The sequence below is a fragment of the Magnolia sinica genome, chromosome 5, assembly GCF_029962835.1.
Source record: "Magnolia sinica isolate HGM2019 chromosome 5, MsV1, whole genome shotgun sequence".
In the NCBI taxonomy this organism is placed as follows: domain Eukaryota; kingdom Viridiplantae; phylum Streptophyta; class Magnoliopsida; order Magnoliales; family Magnoliaceae; genus Magnolia; species Magnolia sinica.
This window is the reverse complement of record NC_080577.1, coordinates 29,903,054-29,924,680: the sequence shown is the minus strand read 5'-3', so window position 1 is coordinate 29,924,680 and position 21,627 is coordinate 29,903,054. Positions and strand designations below refer to the sequence as shown.

The 21,627-nt window shown below is 41.2% G+C and overlaps 1 protein-coding gene across 1 annotated transcript in view; it reads left to right on the top strand.

Annotated features, from left to right (window-relative positions):
- LOC131245882 (receptor-like protein 56) overlaps positions 1–18,168 on the top strand; it is a 34,369-nt gene extending 16,201 nt beyond the window's left edge. The window contains exons 3-4 of the mRNA XM_058245630.1: positions 5,278–5,427; positions 15,417–18,168. Of these exons, the coding sequence (XP_058101613.1) occupies positions 5,278–5,427; positions 15,417–17,215 (1,949 nt within the window). The 3' untranslated portion in view covers positions 17,216–18,168. The remainder of the gene's footprint in view (positions 1–5,277; positions 5,428–15,416) is intronic.
- Positions 18,169–21,627: the final 3,459 nt, after the last annotated feature.

Below are 21,627 nucleotides of genomic sequence, written 5' to 3'. Positions count from 1 at the left end.
TAATGAAGATGGTAATGGATCATTGAAGCTGAGGCGATAAATGGTTTTGATGCCATCCATAGTGATCCAAATTATGAGGTTTTGCACTAGTGTGGCAGTCACCCCAATGGTTCAATCAATGTTAAACTAAGGGTTTCGTGAGTCATGTTAGTGTACCCTAATGCCATGATCGTTTGTTAGGATCAGTGTTCGAAATATCGGTATCGCGTTATGTATCGCATGCTTGGGATACAGATACATATCAGTTATCGCACGGGATATATCGTTTGTATCGGATAATTTATCGCACTTTTTGTGAAACATGGGGAAACATTGGGGAAATGGTTGAATTTTTTGATGAAACTTCAAGGATTTTAAAAAAAAAAAAAAAAAAACTAAACCTTAATACACACTTTTAAATCATAACATCTCAAAAAAGAAGTGCACAAAATAGGTTTCCTCTGTATAGGAACATTAGCTATGTGTTGTCTGACTAAACTAATGCAACTATATTCAAATTGAATGCATAACATTTAGAGTGTATGTGATGATCATTTCATCAAACACTCCTACATACTTTGAAATTAGTCTTAATTGACAGCTAGTTGAAGGGAAATTTCGGAAAGAAAAAACTTTTTATTAATTTTTAATTAAAAATGATTTTATTTTTCAAAAACTAACAAGGACTTAAATCAGTAGATCAGCCCTCATACATGCTTGATTTCATGTTTGGAGTGCAACATTACAAGCAATTTGGGAGAAATTAGAAGTTCAAAATTTTCCCAATTTTCGCCAAATTAGACTACCTACACTCAAATTTTGAAATTAGTGTATGTGATGATCATGTCATCAAATACTCTAAAATACTATGAAATTAATCTCAATTGATAGCTGGTTAAAAGAAAATTTCAAAAAAAAAATATGGAGAACATGAAGAACTAATGGATTACAAAATCAAAGCTCCAACTCCATGATTTTTCATTCAAAACATGAAGAACATATGGATTTATAACCATTTGAAACTGATTTAACATAATTTCAACCAAAAAAAAAAAAAAAATGATCGAAAATTGAAAATGCTCATCAGCTCGAACATGTGGGATATATCGACACTACTTGTGCGTTTCGTATCGCACAGGTGGGATACAAGATATATCGTGGGACATATCGGCCAATATCAACGATATTTAAAACATTGGTTAGGATTAAAGCTGTACACGAGTCAAGTTAGCTTGGTCATCTTGATCGACTCGACTCGGAAATGCTCGACCCGCCTCGGCTCGAAACTGGATTCAGATAGAGTCGGGATAGTTTTTGGAGCTCAAAAAAATTTTAAGCCAAGTTCAAGCTTGCCCAAGCTCAACTCGACTCAATTCGAACCCTGACTCGAATTGACTAGGATCAAATTGGCTCAGTGACTCGGTCATTTTGATCTTGATGTTACTCACCAAGTGTTTAATGAAATGACTCAAAGAAGTGTTGTTTCTTGGACTACCCTTATATCAAGGTATTCTTGAAATGGGTATTCGAGGGAAAATTGAAGAAACAAATCCTCACCAAAAAAAAAAAAAACTTTACATTATAGGACTGCCCTCATATCTTGATCTTTATGTTGCTCACCGAGTGTTTGATGAAATGCCTGCAATGTGCTCTTACTGATTTGCATTCGAAGTGTGGGAGATTAAAGATGCAATCTATATGCTTGAGAAAATGTCACATAAGCTTGAACTCAACTCGAGCTAGCCTGAGCTGCTGACCGAGCCGAGCTAGTCAGTCAAGCTCAAGCCAAGTTGAGTTCGTGCTAAGGTTAGCTGTTGGCCGAGACCAAGCTCGACTCGTGTACAGCTCTAGTTAAAATGATGACATTAAAACATTTCCAATTACCTGCCATGAAAAGCAAGGATCGGCCCAAAGGTGTGATCAGTGTGTTTCGAATGGGTGAATGGTATAGTTAGATTTAATAAAAATCTCAATCTTGACCAACCTGTGGGCCTAGAGGATTATGCTACTTTATCTTAAGGTGTACTATGTAATCAACGCCATGGGGTGATATGATTTTCCATTGAGTGGACCACTTATATGTCACAATTTCAGCCAACAAGAAAGTATTATAGTAATATGAGTTATTCTCTAAAGATTTTGATATTGGTACCATGGAATTTAGTGAAATTCTCATAGTTTTAAATGTGTGAATATTACTTATTTCAATTATCGTACCTACTTCACTATATTTACATGCTTCAAGTCCTTTTCTTTGAGCGGTATGAGGAAGTTGAAGTTTCAAGTACTTGGGAGTATTGGACTTGGATCTTGCTCTCCAAATTGATCTGCCAGCTATGCCATCGAATGGAATCTCTATGGAAGATAGGCATTTTATAAGAAGTGTTAGTGGTCAAACTAGTTAAGTTTAATGTTTATAAAGATAATGTTTGTAAAGAATATTGGGACATGTGTAGAGGAATCCTCTAAAGTAAGACATTTCTCAAAACTATTAAGGAGCGTTTACACAACGTGGACAAGTCATTCGTGGACACACTAATGGACCATTTTACAACTCTCAATTATGTTGGAGTTTGTAGTATTCATGACTAAATGGTTTAGAAATAGAAAGAAGAAGCATAAAAAGGAAAGGGATACCCACTAAATAACAGATCTTCGTCGAAGAAGGGAAAAGAAGTTCAGAAGTTTTACGTGTATCTAAAGAGGGGGCACATAAACTACTTAAAAAGGAAAAAGTGGTTTAAAAAAAAAGGTAAATCATCCTAACTTCATATGTTTTGAAACTAATCTTCCTAATGCCCCATCATGTGTGCCAACATTTGATACCCCATTATTTTGAAGAGTCATTTTTATTTTTTTCAATTGTAACCATGTCAATGGAGCATAGGAAAGTGGAACATCCGAATTAACTATACTAGAAATGGTTGTATCAGTGACATGGATTGTCGATCATTTGCGGCCCACTTGTGCTTTTACATACCTTCCAATTACTTGATAGTAGGATAGGAAATTCCAATCTATGGCTTGAAAATGGATAGTCCATATTGTAAAGGAAACTTGTGATTATTAATTCAGGACATCCATCATGTTGGTCACGACTTCGATCACCCATGTCTCTTAAAAATTACTTTACTCAGATGATCTAAACAATTTGAACAGACTATTCAAACCATGATATCAACAGCCAAGAAAAATAGTTAGTCCGCATTAATTACATTTGAGAAGGTTTGTTCATCATTCAGAGCAATGCATCATGTTTCCCCCTCATTTTCCATGACTTGAAAAATTCACTTTCATTGCATGCTTCCACTCGTTCAAGAAATGGCCAAGAAAATAGTGGACTAACTATATCATATTTGAAAATTTTATATCATTGATTTGACAATCCATCATTTGGGCTACACCATTTATTTCAGGCTCATCTCAAAAGTAATCTAATCAGGTGATTTGAACCATCTATTGAATGGCCAAGAAATATGATGGTTCCAATTTACCATATTAGAGAAGACCCAATCACTAATTTGGGGATGCATCAAGTGCATCAGAGACACTTTGATTGTACAATTCTAACCATCTAAGTAAATGCATGACATAAACATATGATATAATCACTTTAATCAACACTTCGAGCCATCAATTAATAGGTTTTGAAAGTGGATAATAAATTTGATTATATTGGAAACGAAAACATCAATCCAGGACATCTTATAGATGTCCCACTTCGATTGCCCATTCATCTTGAGAATTCAATTTCATATGAATATTTGATCCATACAATCAACGATTTGGACCTTCCATTTTTTGTACTACATTTGATTGCTTATGGCTCTCAAGAACTTTTAATCAGTAAATGTGTACTTTCAGTTTGTACAAGTGGGCCAATCATTCAATGACCCAAGCCATTAGTATGATGGGCCTCGGTGTGAATTGCATATGCGTCCAAAATTCCCTAGATTTAAATATCAGTGTTGTTGATGCCTTTTGATTAGTTGAGTCAGATCAGTTGCTGTATTTTCATTAACTAATCATTTCTTTATTGGGAACCTATTGAAAGGACCGTACTTGGTAGACACCTAAAATTGAGTGCATTAATAAATTCTTTAAAATTGTATAAGATACTTTGAAGAAGAATGCTATTTATTTGTAGTAATGAAATATCACACACCAAGCATGAACCCACATGTGATGATGAGGCACATGCAAGATCATGGAAGCTCATCCAATTGGGCCCAAGATGAATATGTTGCATAAAAATTAAAAGAAAAACTCTAGATTAATCTTTTTAGTAAAAACAATATAAAACAAAAATAAACGTATTCAAAATCGGTTAAGTAACGGCAGTTACGTAACAGTAACAGTCATAACCGTTATGCGTTACAGGGTCGAAACAGCCGTAACAGCCATTACAGAAAAATGGGCCATAACGGCCCCGTAATGGTACAGTAACAACAATTTTCAAAAAATAAAAACTGACTGTGACAGCCGATACGGGGCTGTTACGGCCCGTATCATAACGGTAACAGTGGTGGCCATTACGGCCACCGTTACTGTTTTAGAACACCTTGCTCTAGATTAATCATTAAGCAAACCAAAATTGGTTATCTTTTCTCTAACTATTAATGTTTTGCATGAAGGACCAAGGAGACTTATGTGTCATGTAAAATGTTGGACATAGGCTTGTGGGGCCCGCTTGTGGGCAATCACTAGTGGGGTGGGTCCCACGAGGTTTAGCCTCTGATTTTTTTAATATGTTTTTCTCTCGGTTGTTTGAAGTTGAATTACAAATTCAACTTTAAACGAAGATTTAGATAAGGAGATATGGATAAGATCGAATAATCTCTGGTTTCATCCAAACTCCCAGTCTTTCCCTACAAATGGAAAGAGGTCTTCTCGTAAAGTAGGGGTGGGGTGAAAGCACACCAAGCTATCATGGGTCCAACTTTGGCAGCAAGCTTTGGGCTGATTTTTAGTTGAGCCCGGAAGCTTGCAAGCTGGCCCAGACATGGCTTTTCAGGCCTGATAACTCATTGGGACTGGCCGGGATGCAGTCCAATCGAGCCCAGTGCTTGTCATGCCACGACCCAGTCCCACCCTTTTCACACCACAATAGAATTCCTCTATTTCAAGATATGAATTTTAATTTCTTAAAAAAATATATATATTTTTAGCATTCTTATATATATATATATATATATATATATATATATATATATATATATATATATATATATTTTTAGCATTCTTGCTTTTAGTACATGAGATATTATCAAGGAATTGAACAAATTACAAATCTTGCAGGACTGAACAAGTTACAAAATCTCGAGTTACTGTATCTTGATGGAAATAGGCTCACTGATGAAGGCATTTCTCCTTGGATTGGCAACTTAACATCCTTAACTACACTTCGCTTAAAGTCCAACAATCTCAGTAACTCAATAACTCTCACAGGTACAGGTAACTTTCCTTCAAGGAATCATTCAGGTAGCCTTATGATGGAGAACTAGAAATATTACTCTGAGACTTAAACTATTCTCTTTGTGAAGACAATATATATCATTTAACCAAGAAAATCCTGAAGGACCAAAGAATCCAAATCATTCAAATTATGCAAAATATTTTTCACGTGTACCTTCAAAATATCAAGTAAATAGTGGTTGGTTATTAAGAAAATTGTGCAAGAAGTCAACCTGTTCATTGCCCACGTGCACAGCCATCCAACAACAACCAACTCATAGAGTACCTATAACCAAAAAAGTAATTTCCCAAGTATTCATTGAGCTTCTTATGCATTAATAACCAATAGAATATCTCCTTGGACCATCATATACTTGTATCTGGACAGTGATATTTTCAATGCAAAATGAGTCCTCTCATTCCTCATCACTTGAGTGAAGAAGTTCAGCTTAATGAATCCAGGGGGAAGGGTCCACCAAGAGAAGTCACCATGGTTGTAGTTGTAAGAATTATCTTACCATTTTGGTGGCCCACACTGACACACGCTTAGATGCATGCACAGGTGCATGTGCGTGAGCCTTATGCTTTGAGAAACTTAGGCTCTAAGTTGTTAAAAGCGATCATTTCAGGAAATCTGGGCTAATCTAAAAGAGGGAAGAGAGTGATTTGGTTTCTCTTAATGGAAAGGAGAATAAAAAGCTTATAACTACAAGTGAATTCTTAACCCTCCCCATATGCTTAGAAAACATGTCGGGCTTTTCATTGCTAGCACACACCAAAGGAGGTAAGCAAAGAGCAATCTACATTGTATGATGTGGTGTAGACCACTGACAAAGAACATTGTTCGTCAAGCCAATGGTCTCCAAGTAATGATGTGCATTCTTGGATCAATACGGCACAAGGTATGTGCTTGATCCCTATGATAGTTGTTTTTTGCATTGATAAAACTATGTATGTGTGTTTCATGATTCCAGATCAGATTATAACCATTTATCATATTCTAATCATGGTTTATATCTATTATTAGAGGGTAGGCTTTGAGACCATACATATGCAACTTCATTATCAATAGAAACTGCATCATTGTTCTTGTTCGTTTAATGGTGTTGAAATCATATCATAGAGAACCTACTTATGAGTTTTGGATCAATAAAAAAATGGCCTTGCACTGTTTCAAGAATTAACACTCGGGACATGACATCCGAGCCTAGGGGTGTACATGAACCGAGTTAGCTCGGTTAGCTCGCTCGACTCAACTCGAAAAAGCTCGATTTGACTCAGTTCGAAGCCAAGTCGAGCTGATTTTTTTAGCTCAAAAAAATTTCAAACCAAGTTCGAGCTTGCCTGAGCTCAACTCGACTCGGATCGAACTAGCACGGTGACTCAGTTACTTTAATATTGATGTTCCTCACCAAGTGTTTGATGAAATGACTAAACGAAGTGTCGGCTAGTGGCAAGGAAGGTATGTATATGAAACAAATATCATTTTTTTTTCTTGATTTTGATGTTGCCTACAAGGCGTTTGATGAAATTGAAAGTGCACAGCATGTGTTTGTGAAAAGGCCGCAGAGGCTCGATTTTGGCTAGAACTGGTCCGAGTTGCTAACCGAACCGAGCCGAGCTGGCCAATCAGGCTCGAAGACCAAGCTAAGCCGAGTTCGAGCTGGGGTCAGCTAGTGGTGGAGTTGAGACCAGCTCTACTCGGTAAGACTCGGTGTACACCCCTATCCGAGCCTATATATGTTGGGGTCTAGCACATGGCGCAAGGTCCTCCCAATGAAGGGGGTGGAAGGTTCAGGCAAGTGAGGCTCACCTTATGAGCATCCGAGCATGAAGTTCCAAAGTCTAAGTTCCTCTTGTACTTGTCAAAAGTTCTCTCTCTCTCTCTCTCTCTCTCTCTCTCTCTCTCTCTCTCTCTCTCTCTCTCTCTCTCTCTCTCTCTCGTATGTCTTATGTCTCCTATCTCATGACTCAAAATGAGTACCTAAGTGGTATTTATAAGCTAGTGGGCCCAATTTTCCTAGTGCCTAGAGGCATGGGAATCTACACTTGTCTTGGTAGTTTTGTGGCACAAAGCTTGTAGTTGGTTTCTTGCTTCCTCATCATGACTACCACCAGGACTGTCTCATAACGAGCAAGACTCTGATGCGACCACCTCTCTCAATAGGAGAGTTTGTTGAGGTGATCTCCATGTCGCCAATGGTAAAGACTAAAGCTCGTCATAGCGGATGAACATGCAGGCCAGGACAACAAATGCAACTCATCCAAAAGAACACCAAGAGGTAGCAATACATGCGCCCCTACCTCCTAAACCAGCACCACCATCTTGCTACCGCGACTTGGCCACCCAAGGAGTAGTCACAAGATCGCGTAGTGCGGCGAGGTGTAGAGAACCCCCCCCCCTACACTCGTTGCAAGCATAAGGTGAATGAATTCCCTATACTTCACAAGAAAATGCTCCCGGTCTTTGAACCGAAGAATTGCTTTCACCCACCTACTTTAAAAGTTCAACGAGTGGTCACCCTAAATTAAGTCAAGAACCGCTCACTGTGACCCTCGAATCTTCATCATATGCACAAGAGGTCATAGTATTAATGGCAAGCGCTCAGCAAACTAACTCGTCAGCCAGAGTAGATGCCCTCACTCGGGTTATCTACGTCCAAGTTGAAATGCTCAAAGAGTTTAAAGCATTGTGAGGAGTTCTGGTTGCTTTTATGCAAACAACAGCCCCTCCAGCCACCCCTCTCGCGCATGATAGTGCAAAAATGGGCCATCAACTGGCTGAGGCCCTCAATGACTTGCCTACGGCTCCCCACAGTGCCCCGGTGTTCCAACACCGAGGGACTAGATCTCATGCCTTTGTGCTAGCAACCATCCCCTTAGCCACCCAAGAAGATCTACAAGAAGCAATGGCTAAACAATCCAACTGGAAAGGGACCATGAAAGAAAAGGAAAGTTGGTCTACCAGACGTCGTATCCCCATGAGGTCAAGGACATCTCATTCCCCCTCAACTACAAATGCCTGGACTTCCAAAATTTTGATGGCAATGGCTCACCTAAGGAGCATTTGATCTATTTCCTCATAGCAATGAGAAACTTCACCACCGTACCCCAATTTTGCCTCCGGCTATTTAGATCATCAATGACAGAAAAGGCATTCAAATGGTATGCCTCCCTGGCTCCTGGATCCATTAGATTGTGGAAACAAATACAAAATGTGTTCCTTGCCAACTTTTTCTCCTCTAAGCGGGATGTCACATTAGCAGATCTCGCCCTAACAAAACTGCTCAAGAGTGAGATAGCATAAGAGTATATTGCTCACTGGAGGTCATCAGGCCTTATGTCTCGCCAACTCCTGACCGAGGACGAATAGGTTCGGCTATGCGTAAACGGCGTGGTCAGTGTGTTAAATAGCGGTAGCATGATGCGTAGCGCTCAGCCCTTTATAGCGTGTAGCGTAAATACATAGTGTGTAGCGTAAGCTATACAATACTACTATTTTTTAATTTAAAAATAGGACAAATATAATAAATATTGGAAAAAAGGAAAAGAAAAATATAAAAATGCCTAAAAGATTATAAGCATGTTCAAATGATTTATTAGTTATCATTTATCGAAAGCCAATCCACATATATAAGCCAAATCAAATAATTATCACATTAACAAGTTTCTAAGCAAACCACTTTAATTAATAACGTCTAATTGAAACCATAAGTCACAATTATGAAATAAAAATAAAAATCACATAGGTTAAAAGTATCAAGTACAATACAAGTGTCACATTCCTCAACATTAGATACAAAGAAAACATTAAAAAAAGTAATAAAAAAATAAAATAGTAAAAAAATACATTGTAGTTTATGCTGCGTACGCTACAGGGGATATACGCTATTTAGGACGCTACGTAGCGCTACAGCCACACTACGGGTGCTTTTTGAAACACTGGGCATGGTTTACAAGATAGTTGTTGCTTTGCCCAAGTCCAACATCGCCACGTTCTGGGACCTAGCCACGAAGGCCCATGTGATTGAACAAGTGGTGTTCAGAGGCACTCCACCCTACCAAGACAAACCATGACACAATGTCGGCAAACCTCTTGCAGCAAACACGGTTGACAAAGAGAAAGGCCAGTTAAAGATGTAGCCAAGCCCGATCCACGCACCAATGGCTCACTCGAAGACCTCGAGTGCAGACAAAAGACTAGCACAAATGGTTGGAACGAGAATACACCTTCCTAATAGAGGGTTTGTTATCCATGATAAAGCAGCTCGTGGAGGAAGGCACCATCAAATTGCCCAAGTTGGGACGCCCGAACGAGGTCGATAAAGTCCACAACCCTAAGTATTGCCACTACCACTGTATGCTGGGGCATAAGACTCAAGATTGCTTTCTCATTAAATTCATAATCCAAAGGATGATAGATAAGAAAGACATTACCTTTGACAAGAAAAGCAAAAATGAGAAGAAGGCGTTTATGAACACGATATCTTCGGAGCCCGAGTGTTACGTTTTAATGGGCTTCCCCGATATCATGGTTCAAATCCCGTCTACTCCTTCCACATCATCGAGTGTTATAACAGAAGACGAGACATTGGAAGATGAATTATGGCAAGACACGACTAGCAAGTGCCGTAGGCATAATCAGCGACGCCATGACAATTGAATGGCCCAACAGGAATAAGGAAACTAGTATCACATGACTAAGGCCCAGTATATCCTGGTTAGGGCCATCAGGAGACATCAAAACTCCAAAACAAGGAAAACACAAAAGGAAAAATCCAATGATAGGTAGGGAAACCTTCTAATACAGGATCTACCATCCTAATCACACTGGTAGAATTCATGCCTCGCCTTGAGGAAATGCCAGAGATACTTGAAACATGTTGCCATGGTTTAAAGTAGAGTGCGAACCATTTTGGGGATGTGCCAGAAAAAGCAAGACCAACACGACAAACCCCATATACGATCCCTACTAGGGGCAACTTGCCGTAATATCATGCTAGCCCAACCATTGGCAACAAACGACTTTTAAGGCAAAATTGACACAACCATAATCTTTAATGCAAAAATGAGTTGCACTCTTAAAGGCGATGTTCAATTCCGCCTATATTAGCAGCAGTTGATTAAGACAACACTGGGTCCCATTCACGTTCGATGAACACGAGTGATGGTAAATTCCACTCGAGGACTACCCCACATTGATTTCACATCCAATGGTCACAACTTGATGACCATCACAAGTGAAAGATCATCCGCAAGCCAGGTTCACTCACCATGGCTTCCCACACTTTTACTCGGGCAACGAAGCAAATTCCTAGTGTGCAGTCAAGTTTTGGTAGCACACTTGAACCAACCAGTCTTCCAAGCATAACGGTGGTCCCAACCGTGAACTTTGTATCATCACAACCTCAAGCGGGCTGCACATTGATCGCCTACTAGGCCCAAGTGGGAGGCATTTATTGACACCCAAAAAATCCTTTTTCGAATCAAGACCAACTCTGGATCAATGAACGAAGGGTTGAACAAACTCAAAATGAAGCAAACCCAGATCCGTTGGATAGGTCACCAAAATTACCTTCCAACAAATGCAGAATCATCTCATTCTGAGATTAATGAATCAAACACTAGCAAAGTCTCTAGAACTATGTAGTTCAGAAGGCTATTCAAAGACTCTGCCATCCACTTAAGAAAGACAAGCACGAAACTTCTAATTACAGTCCTAGGATCAAGAATATTATTTTTAAGGGTTTTAAGGTTATTCAAATACCTTTACAAGAGGCCCAAGATGATCTCAATCAGAGCTATAACGAGGAAGTTATAACTTTCATTTGCAAGCCTGCAAACTCAATCCAAGAGTCAAGAGGGCCTGCAACCTATGATCACATTGTGGCCACTTCTAGTGGGCCATCTAGGCCTCAATGGCTCTTATTTTCATATGGCTTAATAGACCTTCAAATTATCTTTCCAACGGTCCTGAAATCAACCTGATTGGACTTCTACCAAGAAAGATATGGCAGTTTTACAAAAGTCGCGTGTTCTTGCCCTCGTACTCTGAGTCGACTCATCGTTTAACTCACCTAACACCACGAGCGCAGTCTAACTATCATGTGGCGCCATGTGGACCATTCCCAGGCTGCCACATGTCCCCATTTCCTATCGAATTTGCCTATAAATAAGCAATTAGAATTCTCATCTTAGACCTTTTGCTCAAAAAACTGCTCGAAGAAGTTTTGGGGCGACTCGAGGCAACTCGAGGAGTTGCCTGTGACTCCACGGCCCATGCCTATGCACAGTGGCAGTGCGCCAACACACAAGGCCATGATGCCCGCGCACATACTTTATGTGCCAGTGCACGCCCCTGCGTGCCTCTACACGCTGCTAGCACACTCCTTCGCCACCTATGCATGCTACCAGTGCACACCCTAGCCACTTGTGCACACCCGTGGTTGCCTTGTTCAGTGTGGTGTTCATCCATCTAACGCTCGTGTGCTCCATGCCGCTATCCTGGACAATACATCCTATTGTCAAAGCCTGTCAAGGCCCATGCATGCCCTCAAGACAAGGGGAGATGTTGCCCAATTTCTCACCTTTGGAAGACCTCAAAGCAACTAAGTACATGAGTTGCCCGCGAACGCTATGGGCACATCTTACGCATGGGCCTGTCCCTACCTATGCACATTACGCAGTCCCTGCCTGTGCACGGCCTAGTCTGTGCCAACGTATTGCCCTCAAAGCCAACATATTGGCAACCTGAGCTCGGGCACTGACATACTCCGATGGCACCTTAGGTACTTCACGTATTAGACCTTGATCTACTAGAGTCCTGAGGGCATTCACAAGGCGTTCAACTCACTTCTCCGTGTTTTGACACTCGTTAAGTTTTTTGATTCATTCCAAGATACATGACTCCCGAGCCAGATAACTATCTTCCTCTCAAATCATTCTATTAGTCGTGCGCCATGCTACCCGAGACCATGACAACAAGAGCCATTGCTTCTAAGCAGTCCTCAAACATCGTCTCAAACCACTCAGACGTCCTCCATCACATCATGGCCATACAAACAATCTTCATGCATCGTTATGCACATCATGCTATGCACTCATGCTCATGTGCATCCCATCTCATTTCATTACCCATTGCCTTGAGTTGCTTAAAGTTGGGATCACTAAGGCCCTGTCCTAGAGACAGAAAGGCCTCTCTTATAGCCCCAGCTGGCTAAACTTATGCCCTCTGCTTGGATTAATAGCACACGGAGTTCCTAAAAGTCTGTGATCATTTGACACACTCATATCAACCATATTGTCATCTGCCATCCGTGTGTCTACCCATATGACATATTGAGAACAGCTAACTCTAAAAATAACAATAAAAAACTATAAGTTACATCCTATGATCCTAGACTCCTTGTCTCATGGCCCCAAGCCTAGTCATATGATACAATCATGAGCTCCCTGTCCACTGTGCTAACACAATCAACTTTGACGCTATCATTTGACACGCCTACGAGGCCAACATCACTCTAGTTGTACTCAAGAACAAGCCAACTCTTAGAAATTGAAAATGAGACAAGACATATTGCTCACTGAGTGATCACTCATCTTTCGGGCACCACCCAATGCTATTTGCTCCATGTAGCAACCATATTACAGCTCATGTTGTGGATCCTATGGCTTCGAAAACAGCTAGAGTATCCCTTTATCAGCTAAGGCCAGCATTGTATAGCATTTACACTGCATCATGCACCCCATTATAGCTCACTGAGCTTTGCTTTAAAATCAAGTGTTATTCCCCTAAAATGTGATAAGGGTTGTGCCATGCCATACCCTAAATATATATGAATTCAAAGAAATAAAATAGGCCTTGGGTTTACTTGTCTCTCATCTCTTGTGCATTCGTGAATGCTTTATGAATGTCTGTGAAAGATCTCAAACAAACATTATGCATTCTGCATATCGATCCAAAATGCAATCAACAACTATCAAGTCTTTTATATCAAAATTTATATATAACCATACTTTTAGCTATCACCATAAACCCACGTCATTGCACACTAGAGGATCACACAACCCCCAATTCAAAGCAAAGCTGCGGTAAATGTTGGGGCAATTTTTTTAGCCATTCCACTGTCCACTTAACCTCGAAAGATCCCATTTGCTATATCATTTCTGAATTCTTCAAACTTCTCTTGATTAAGTCATTCAATTGGTGCTTTTCAAATAGACTATTGAGAAAAATAGTGAATGCCACAAAAAGAGAAAATCAAATGGTTAAGGATGTCCAATCAATTTAGGGTTTATTTAATCTACAATGAGCCCAAGGTTTGGGTTATTTAGATTTTAGACACATCAATTATGCATACAATGGACCAGATAATAGAACGTGTTGGAGTTAACCTGCTCGTCTCTCACAACACTTTGATATAATTCTAAGCTCACAACAAACCCAGATCAACCCTAGGTATTAGAAATTCGGATCTAATACCACCGTTAACCCGTGTGCTTTGCGGAAGCACGTTCAACGATGATAAAATAATCAAAATAACCAGAAGAACTAAACAATCAAGCAAGCAATCATAGAAAACATCGATTTTACATGGAAAACCCTAGAGGAAAAAAAACCACAACACAAAGCGATAGAGATCTCCACTATAATCAAAAGCCTTAGAGTTTACACCACTCACCTTCTCCAATTACAAAATCACTCGATCTCCCCTTGCGATGTGCACCTAGAAAAACCCTAGCCCCTTGAGAAAATCCCTTCCCAAGCCCTTACAAGTGTAAAGAAGTCTCTCACCTTGCAAAACCCATTCCCTTAAAGAGAAAACACTTGTAATTACCAAGCCCTAATGCAATTAGGCTTAAATACCATGATTTGCACAAAAACGCACAACAAAACCGGAGTCCATCAGTCGGACCGACACCACGCCGTCGGTCAAACCAACAGGTCCCCTACTCTGCTACAGTCTCCTAGCCGAAAGTCTCCATGCCGTCGGTCAGACAGACAGTGTCCTGTTTCCTTCTCTAGACTGCGCAGAATCCAAGGCATCTGCACAACGGAACCTAATGGTGGTCGATTAGCACCTTACACTAGGGACTTGCTTGGATACGGGGAATCTATGGTGTAGACAAGGATGACCATAATGAGAGCACTGTTTACCATCTGAGTTGACTAACTATGCGGGCTTATGACCAGACTTGGGGCTATTAGCTTGCTTATGGATGGGCTTTGGCCTTCATATACCATCCAATTAATTTTTGAGCTTGGCTAGGGCTTTGGTCATTTTAGCCCTACTTCATGTGTAGATGTGTTCTACCTATGAACATATTGTTCCAACTTCCAACCATCGTTTAGGCAGGAAATGAATCTTAGTTTTCAGTTTTCTAAATGTATATGCCATTGTGCATGTGCTCCCACTTAATCAACAGATGTATTAGGAACATTTGTCATGGAAAATAAGGATTTGATTAATTTGGTTGCGATGGGTCAGTCCCAAGTCAGGCCTGGACCCAAACAATATTTTTGGGCTCATTTTGGGGCCTGTTGGGCTCAGGATAGGCTCAGGCCTTGTTCATTATATTGTTGAGACAGGCTGGGCTTAGCATGCACATGCCAAAACCTGGCACATTGCCAACCCTACCTCCGACTACCCACTTAGCAGAATTTGTTCATTGTGAGTTCTCGGATATGACCCATCTAAATTGAGGCCCATGGTTTGGATGGTTTAATTTTGGTGCACAACTGGGCACATGTGTGAGAGATCTAGGACGCACACTAATGGTAATAATTTTCAAAGTAAAAGCCTTGAACCCAGAATAAGAAATAGACTACTGAGTTTCTAAGATGCTGGTGATAATTCTCACTTAAAACTGAAAAAGCATACTTTTCAAAACTCAATTTTAAGCTTCATGTCTCACCAGGGTGTGTGTTGTAATAAAACTGTATGTGGGCTTATATCTCCCTTTTCTTTTTTCTTTTCACGCAGATATTTGTGAATTGAGGAAGCTAAAGTACCTGAACCTCAATAATAACAGTATCAAGGGAAGAATTCATCCATGTATTGGTAACATGCACTCCCTTCAAGATTTGGATCTCAGCTATAATCGATTTGAAGGAAGCATTCCTCCTCTGGACAACCTTACTTCATTGATTGAGGTTCACTTTCAACATAATGACTTGGATGGTGTTTTTCCATTTTCCACTATCGCCAACCTCTCTGAGCTCTTGGTTCTTGACCTTTCAGACAATCCCCAATTAAGAGTAGAAACAGAATCGCCAGCATGGTTTCCATCCTTTCAGCTTCAGGAACTTTATCTATCTCATTGTCAGTTGAACCAACACAGTGGTGGAGGCATTCCAAGTTTCCTGTCTACTCAATACTTAGATACGATTGATCTTTCAAACAGCAACCTAGTTGGCAGAATTCCTTCTTGGTTACTCTACAACATTACGAGTCTGGATAGTCTGGTGTTGAGAGGCAACTCGCTGGACGGCTCATTCCCTCTACCTTACCAACACAATAACTCAAGCATCACTTGGCTCGATGTCTCTGAAAATCATGTCCTGCGCCCATTTCCCTTTGACATAAGCATGTTTCCTCTATTAGCGTACCTTAACATTTCTAGAAATGCTTTGCGAGGAAGCATTCCATTGGATGCTAGTACTGCTCAAACTCTGCAAATATTAGACCTTTCTGATAATGAATTATCAGGAAAAATACCTGATGATTTGCTAGCAAATAGCAGTTCATTGGTACACCTGAGCTTGTCAAACAACAAATTGCATGGAGATATGCTGCCTAGACATTGCAGCATGTCTAGCTTGGAGACTCTGCGCCTTGATGGAAATGGTTTCACAGGGACAATCTCACATGGACTATCTAACAGCACTCAGTTATTAAGGCTGGATGTTAGGAGGAACTCCTTGTCTGGCACTATTCCAAGTTGGTTGCCTGCACTTTCAAATCTAACATCCCTTCTCTTAGGAGATAACAATTTTGTAGGTGACATTCCTACAGAGTTGTGTCAAATGCAAAATCTGCGTCTGCTAGATTTCTCCAAAAACAGACTTTCAGGAAACTTACCTTCTTGTTTCAGCAATATCTCCTCTTGGATGAATGAAATTCTTGTCTCCACCGATATTCTTGCAAGAAGCTTGGAGAATTCTATAAGGACTGAATTCATGACAAAGGGAAACTCGTACTCTTATGTGGGAATTCCACTTTTCTTGATGACTGGAGTCGACTTTTCTTTGAACCAGCTGACGGGTAATATTCCATCAGATATGGGATATTTGAAAGTGCTCCGCTCAATGAACTTATCCCACAACCTTCTAACAGGTCCATTTCCAGAATCTTTCAAGTATTTGAAGAAGATAGAAAGCTTGGATCTCTCTTATAACAAGCTGAAAGGGAGAATCCCACCGCAAATAACTCAACTCACAACCTTGACTACTTTCAGTGTCGCCTTCAACATACTCTCTGGTGCATTACCAGATTTCAAGAACCAATTCTCCACATTCAGTGAGAGTAGCTATGCCGGTAATCCAGGTCTCTGCGGGGAACCTCTAAAAAGAAGATGCTCATCTGACATGCCATCACAGCCCACGGGAGGAAGGATTGAAGAAGAAGAATCACGAATCATCGATAATCCAGTGTTTTTCTACTCATGTGTGGCGATGACACATGCATTAGGATTCTGGATCTTTACTGGACTTCTTTTCTTCAACAAGGGATGGAGGCTGAAGTTCTTCAGAACTGTGGACCGTTATACATGGGTAAGTTGATCATAATCAATTTAGAAATTGTACTCAACAATGCAAAACACTGTATTATGTTTACATGTTATTTATATATGTATCCAAATAAATTCCTTCCACATTCATGATTTCATTGTTCGAATATTCATCTAATGAGCTATGTATTGACAAAAAGCATATGAATTCGATACTGGGAGAGATCAATTTTATGCAGTTATTTTTCTACAGATCCTCGATCGGTCGAGGTGAGCTCCAGGAATGGGATTGGAGTTCTTGTAAGTACTCGATACTGTTTAATCAATGGTTGTTGATCTTCTTCTTCCTCGGCACTAACGTGCAAACAGAAAAATGCCAATAGAATAAATCAGAAAAGGGATAGTACAACAATGAAATACCTCTGGCAGAAGTGGGTGTAGCATAAAAACCATGGTTGTTGTAACGACTGAGGTCGGCCAAACCGCATTCCGAGAGCTACCGATGATTAGCGAAGAACTGGAAGGAATACCTGAATGGTTGTCAGGGGCTGGTGCTTGCAACTGCGTGGTTTTGATGCAGATGCAGCCCTTTTAACACGAACGGGCTCAGCCAGTGCCTGCGGTTACCTCCTACTACCAACTGCTCCTCCCACAGCAGCCTAAGTGGATCTAGCAGTGTCTGGGCCATGGGCAGTTTGAGTCACTCCAACAAACGCCTGGGCAGGAACCTGAGGAGCCCATGAAATTGCAGGCCGCACTTGATGGAAAAGACGTTGTAGTTTGGAAAGATGCCTGAAGTACCGATGCCCAGATAATAAGAAGCCCACCAAATATGGAATCCTAGAGTCGCCGACGGGCGATAGAGCAGGGAAGCAAGAAGAGGAGTGATTTGTTGCATTGTCGAAGTCTCGGTGAAAGAGCAAGTATTCCTTAGGCAAATGGAAAATTTTCCATGAAAGAGGGTTTATGTCGTTGTGGGAGAAAAGGCGAGGGAGAAGAATGCTCTGCATCCATTCAAATTGATGAGCACAGAAACAGGAAGGGTAGAATTTGACTCTGCGTTGAGGTTTAAATTTTATTATCAAAGGACCCACCATAGGGAATGCCATGGGCCACAGATAATTTTGATTCCTAACGTGTTTAGAGATACGGGGGGTTGAATCCGGCACTAGTGATTAGTGAACCAAGAGTGGCCAAAAGACATCCCGGAATGGAAATAGGTCGTCATCGGGACGGTCGAGGTTGCGGGAGAGAGAAAAATAAAACATAATAAAAAGCTTAAGCAGTACCGGAAAGACTGATTAATTTAAAGGCGATGGGATAAATAGAGATGGTCATAAGTTAGAGAGCGAAGGGGCAGAGGCCCCGATGGCTCACAGATGAAAGACGGAAATATTCATACAACTAAAGTTGGAAAATCCAGATTGGACCTTCAACCAGATTAAGATTTTTGTTAGAAAACTCTTAAAGAACTTTATAAGGATAAGAGAATAAAAGGAGTGAGAGCTAACTTTTGGCTGGAAGCGAGGATTTTGGCCAAAGAAAACGGCATATCCACGTCAAGAGAAAAGCTTATGCTCTTTATCGTAGACCCTACATCTACCGATCTACTTTTTAATGAGATGTGGGCGTTATGGTTATTGAAGTAAAAAGAGAGTTGTGAGATGTAGCTTGAACAAATTCACCAATGGCTGGAAGACCAATGATGGCATAGATATTTAAGATTGTGGGGCTCATGGACCCATAGCAAAAATAAAAAATGTTTGAGGAGAAACTCCAAAAACACATGGCCAAAGCCAAAAGAACAGAGTTCATAATGGAATCAGGACGGGTAAGCTGGATACTGTCGTAGATCCCAATATCCCTGTCAGTGATCCCCAAACTCAGCCTCCACTCGATTCAACCAATTAATCCAATCGGTATGAGGGTCTGCTAGAGTTTATATTACAAGGTCGAGGGATTCCACACTGGCCAATCGAGTTGGTCGGCCTCGAGAAGAAGCTTCTCCTCCAAATAGGAATGAGAGTGCGGGGAAAGGGAGGCGGGCCATCTGCAAATGACAAACCGAATGCTCGACCAAAGACATACCCTTGATCAAAAGAACTAGACGATGAAGAAGGAGATCCAGGAAGAGAGAGAGTACGTAGGAAAAGAATGGAATCTCTAAAAAGTTTGATGACAAGGCCGGCCATGGAAGGAGCGAGTACCCTCATTGCAGTGGACTGTGAATCAAAAGCGTTGGAAGAAAAAGAGGTCATGAGGAGAGACAATGTGTAACATATAGAATTTTTTCGTACTTGACCCTAACGTATATGCGAGCGTTACCGTCAAAAAACTATACAAGTTCGATTAATTACCCATAGTAAACTAACAAATGTATACATTCACCTAAATCTTTTACCTAACCATGTGATCTATTAGTTGAAGGCCAAGATCTATGCAACCCACAGTCAATTAATCAAAATGATTGTTGTTGGGGAAAAAACACCAAGTCCAGAGACCCGGTTATGGAATGAACCAACTCTATTGGCACTGCCTGAGAGTCCGAAGTAACGTACGAGACAAAGCTTAGAGGAGAGACTTAGCTCGGATTCCTGGGAAACGAATCTCGACCAAGACCTTAAGAGTCAAGAGCGATAGGCAAAGTAAGGCACATAAAGTTAGATCGGTTAACAAGGCAGCAATGTCTAAAGAGGCCTATTGAGGCCCTGAAGCTAAAAGCAACCTGACCGACCATAAAACCGACCCATACGAGGCCGGATGCAGTGTCGGGTATCGGACTAAGGAAGAACGTCGACCATAAGCCGATCATATTCCATCCGACAGGGGGCAGAAAGCTTTATCCTTGCAGCCAGCCGAGACTCGTTTGTTACTTGAGTCGGTTTAGGCCGAGCCGAGCGAGGAAGAAACGGTGTAAGCTTAAATACCGTTCCAGAAATCACGGAAAAGGATTCTCGATCCCGGGATCCTCGGGATCGGGAAGCATCCATAAGACGGTTACGGCTAAATCAAATCTCTAAGAAATCAAGGAGAGATTCCCCGTACGGCGGGATCATCCCTCTCCTATAAATGATAGACACTTGAAGGGTGAAAGGTATGCAAAAACTCTCTCTAAGGACTCCTCAATACTGTAAGACCCAGATTCCTAGCCTGACTTTGGCATCAGAGGGTCCCATACTCTAGCCAGGGTCTCCTTTATCTTCTTCCTGTGCAGGTACACGAAGGTCTAAAGAGGGCGGACCAGATTTTTGTATCAATAGTTTGGCGCCGTCTGTGGGAACCGATACAAAAAGTCGTGTTCCAGGCTCTATTCAAAAGTGTCAAGTGAGCGTTAATGGTGAGAACTAGAAAAACCGGTCCTACCGAACCAAATGAAGCTAATGACGCTATACCGTCAAGTCCAGACAGGAGCTCAGGACCAACGTGACAATCAACAAGGTTCTGCGACTCGTCCTGCAACATCTGCCGCAACTAGAAATACCCAGCGGAATCAAGGAAATGGACAGTTGGATCGAGAGGTCTAGGAACTCAGAGCCGATATAAACGTTATGAAACAATGTTGGAGCAGATGCACTGTCAACATACTCAGCAGCCTCAACAAGAACAGGCGATGAATGTTCCGCAACAAGTTGCCAACCTTCATCCCACTGCCCCGAGGTCGCTGGCACAGCCGAGTCAGCCCCATGGGCTGCCCGAGCCAGTGCCCGGTCATTTCACGACTGCCGTGCTACCTTCCACTAATCTTCAACATGAGATAGATCGGAGGAGGCGCAGCCGGCCTCAGGTTGAAGGGATGGCAGAAAGTAACGAGCCTTGGAAAGCTGACCTTTAGGACTTTAAAAAAGAAGTGCTAGAGGAGATGGCGGATATGAAGCATAATCGGGATGCATATTCAACCAAGACAGAAACAAAAGCGTCCCCGTTCGTCAATGAAGTGATGCAAGCTCGGCTGCCGGAAAGATTTCACTTCCCACAAATTACACCTTTCACAGGCAAAACCGACTCAATTGAACACATCAAATGTTTCCGAACGTACATGGAACTGCATGATGCCTCGGATGTCGTGATGTGTCAGGCTTTCTCTCTCACCTTAGCTGACGTAGCCCGACTTTGGTTCAAGCAGCTGAAATCAAAGTCCATCAGCACGTTCGCGGAACTCAATGAAGCCTTCCTCACCAATTTCATTGGCGGGAAGAAGAAGTTGAAGCTCTCTGCGCATCTGAACAACATAGTTCAGAAAGAGGGAGAGCTACTGAAAGACAACATCAAACGTTTCAACCTTAAATCACTCCAAGTTTGGAAATATTCAGAGAAGACGGCATTCAATTCCATCATGCAAGGAGTTAGGGATAAGCCGTTTCTGGCATCCCTGGACAAGAGTCCGCCTGAGACTTTGGCTGAATTCATGACTCGGTCAGATAAATACGCGGACACCGAGGAAACAAGAAACTTACATGAGGCCGC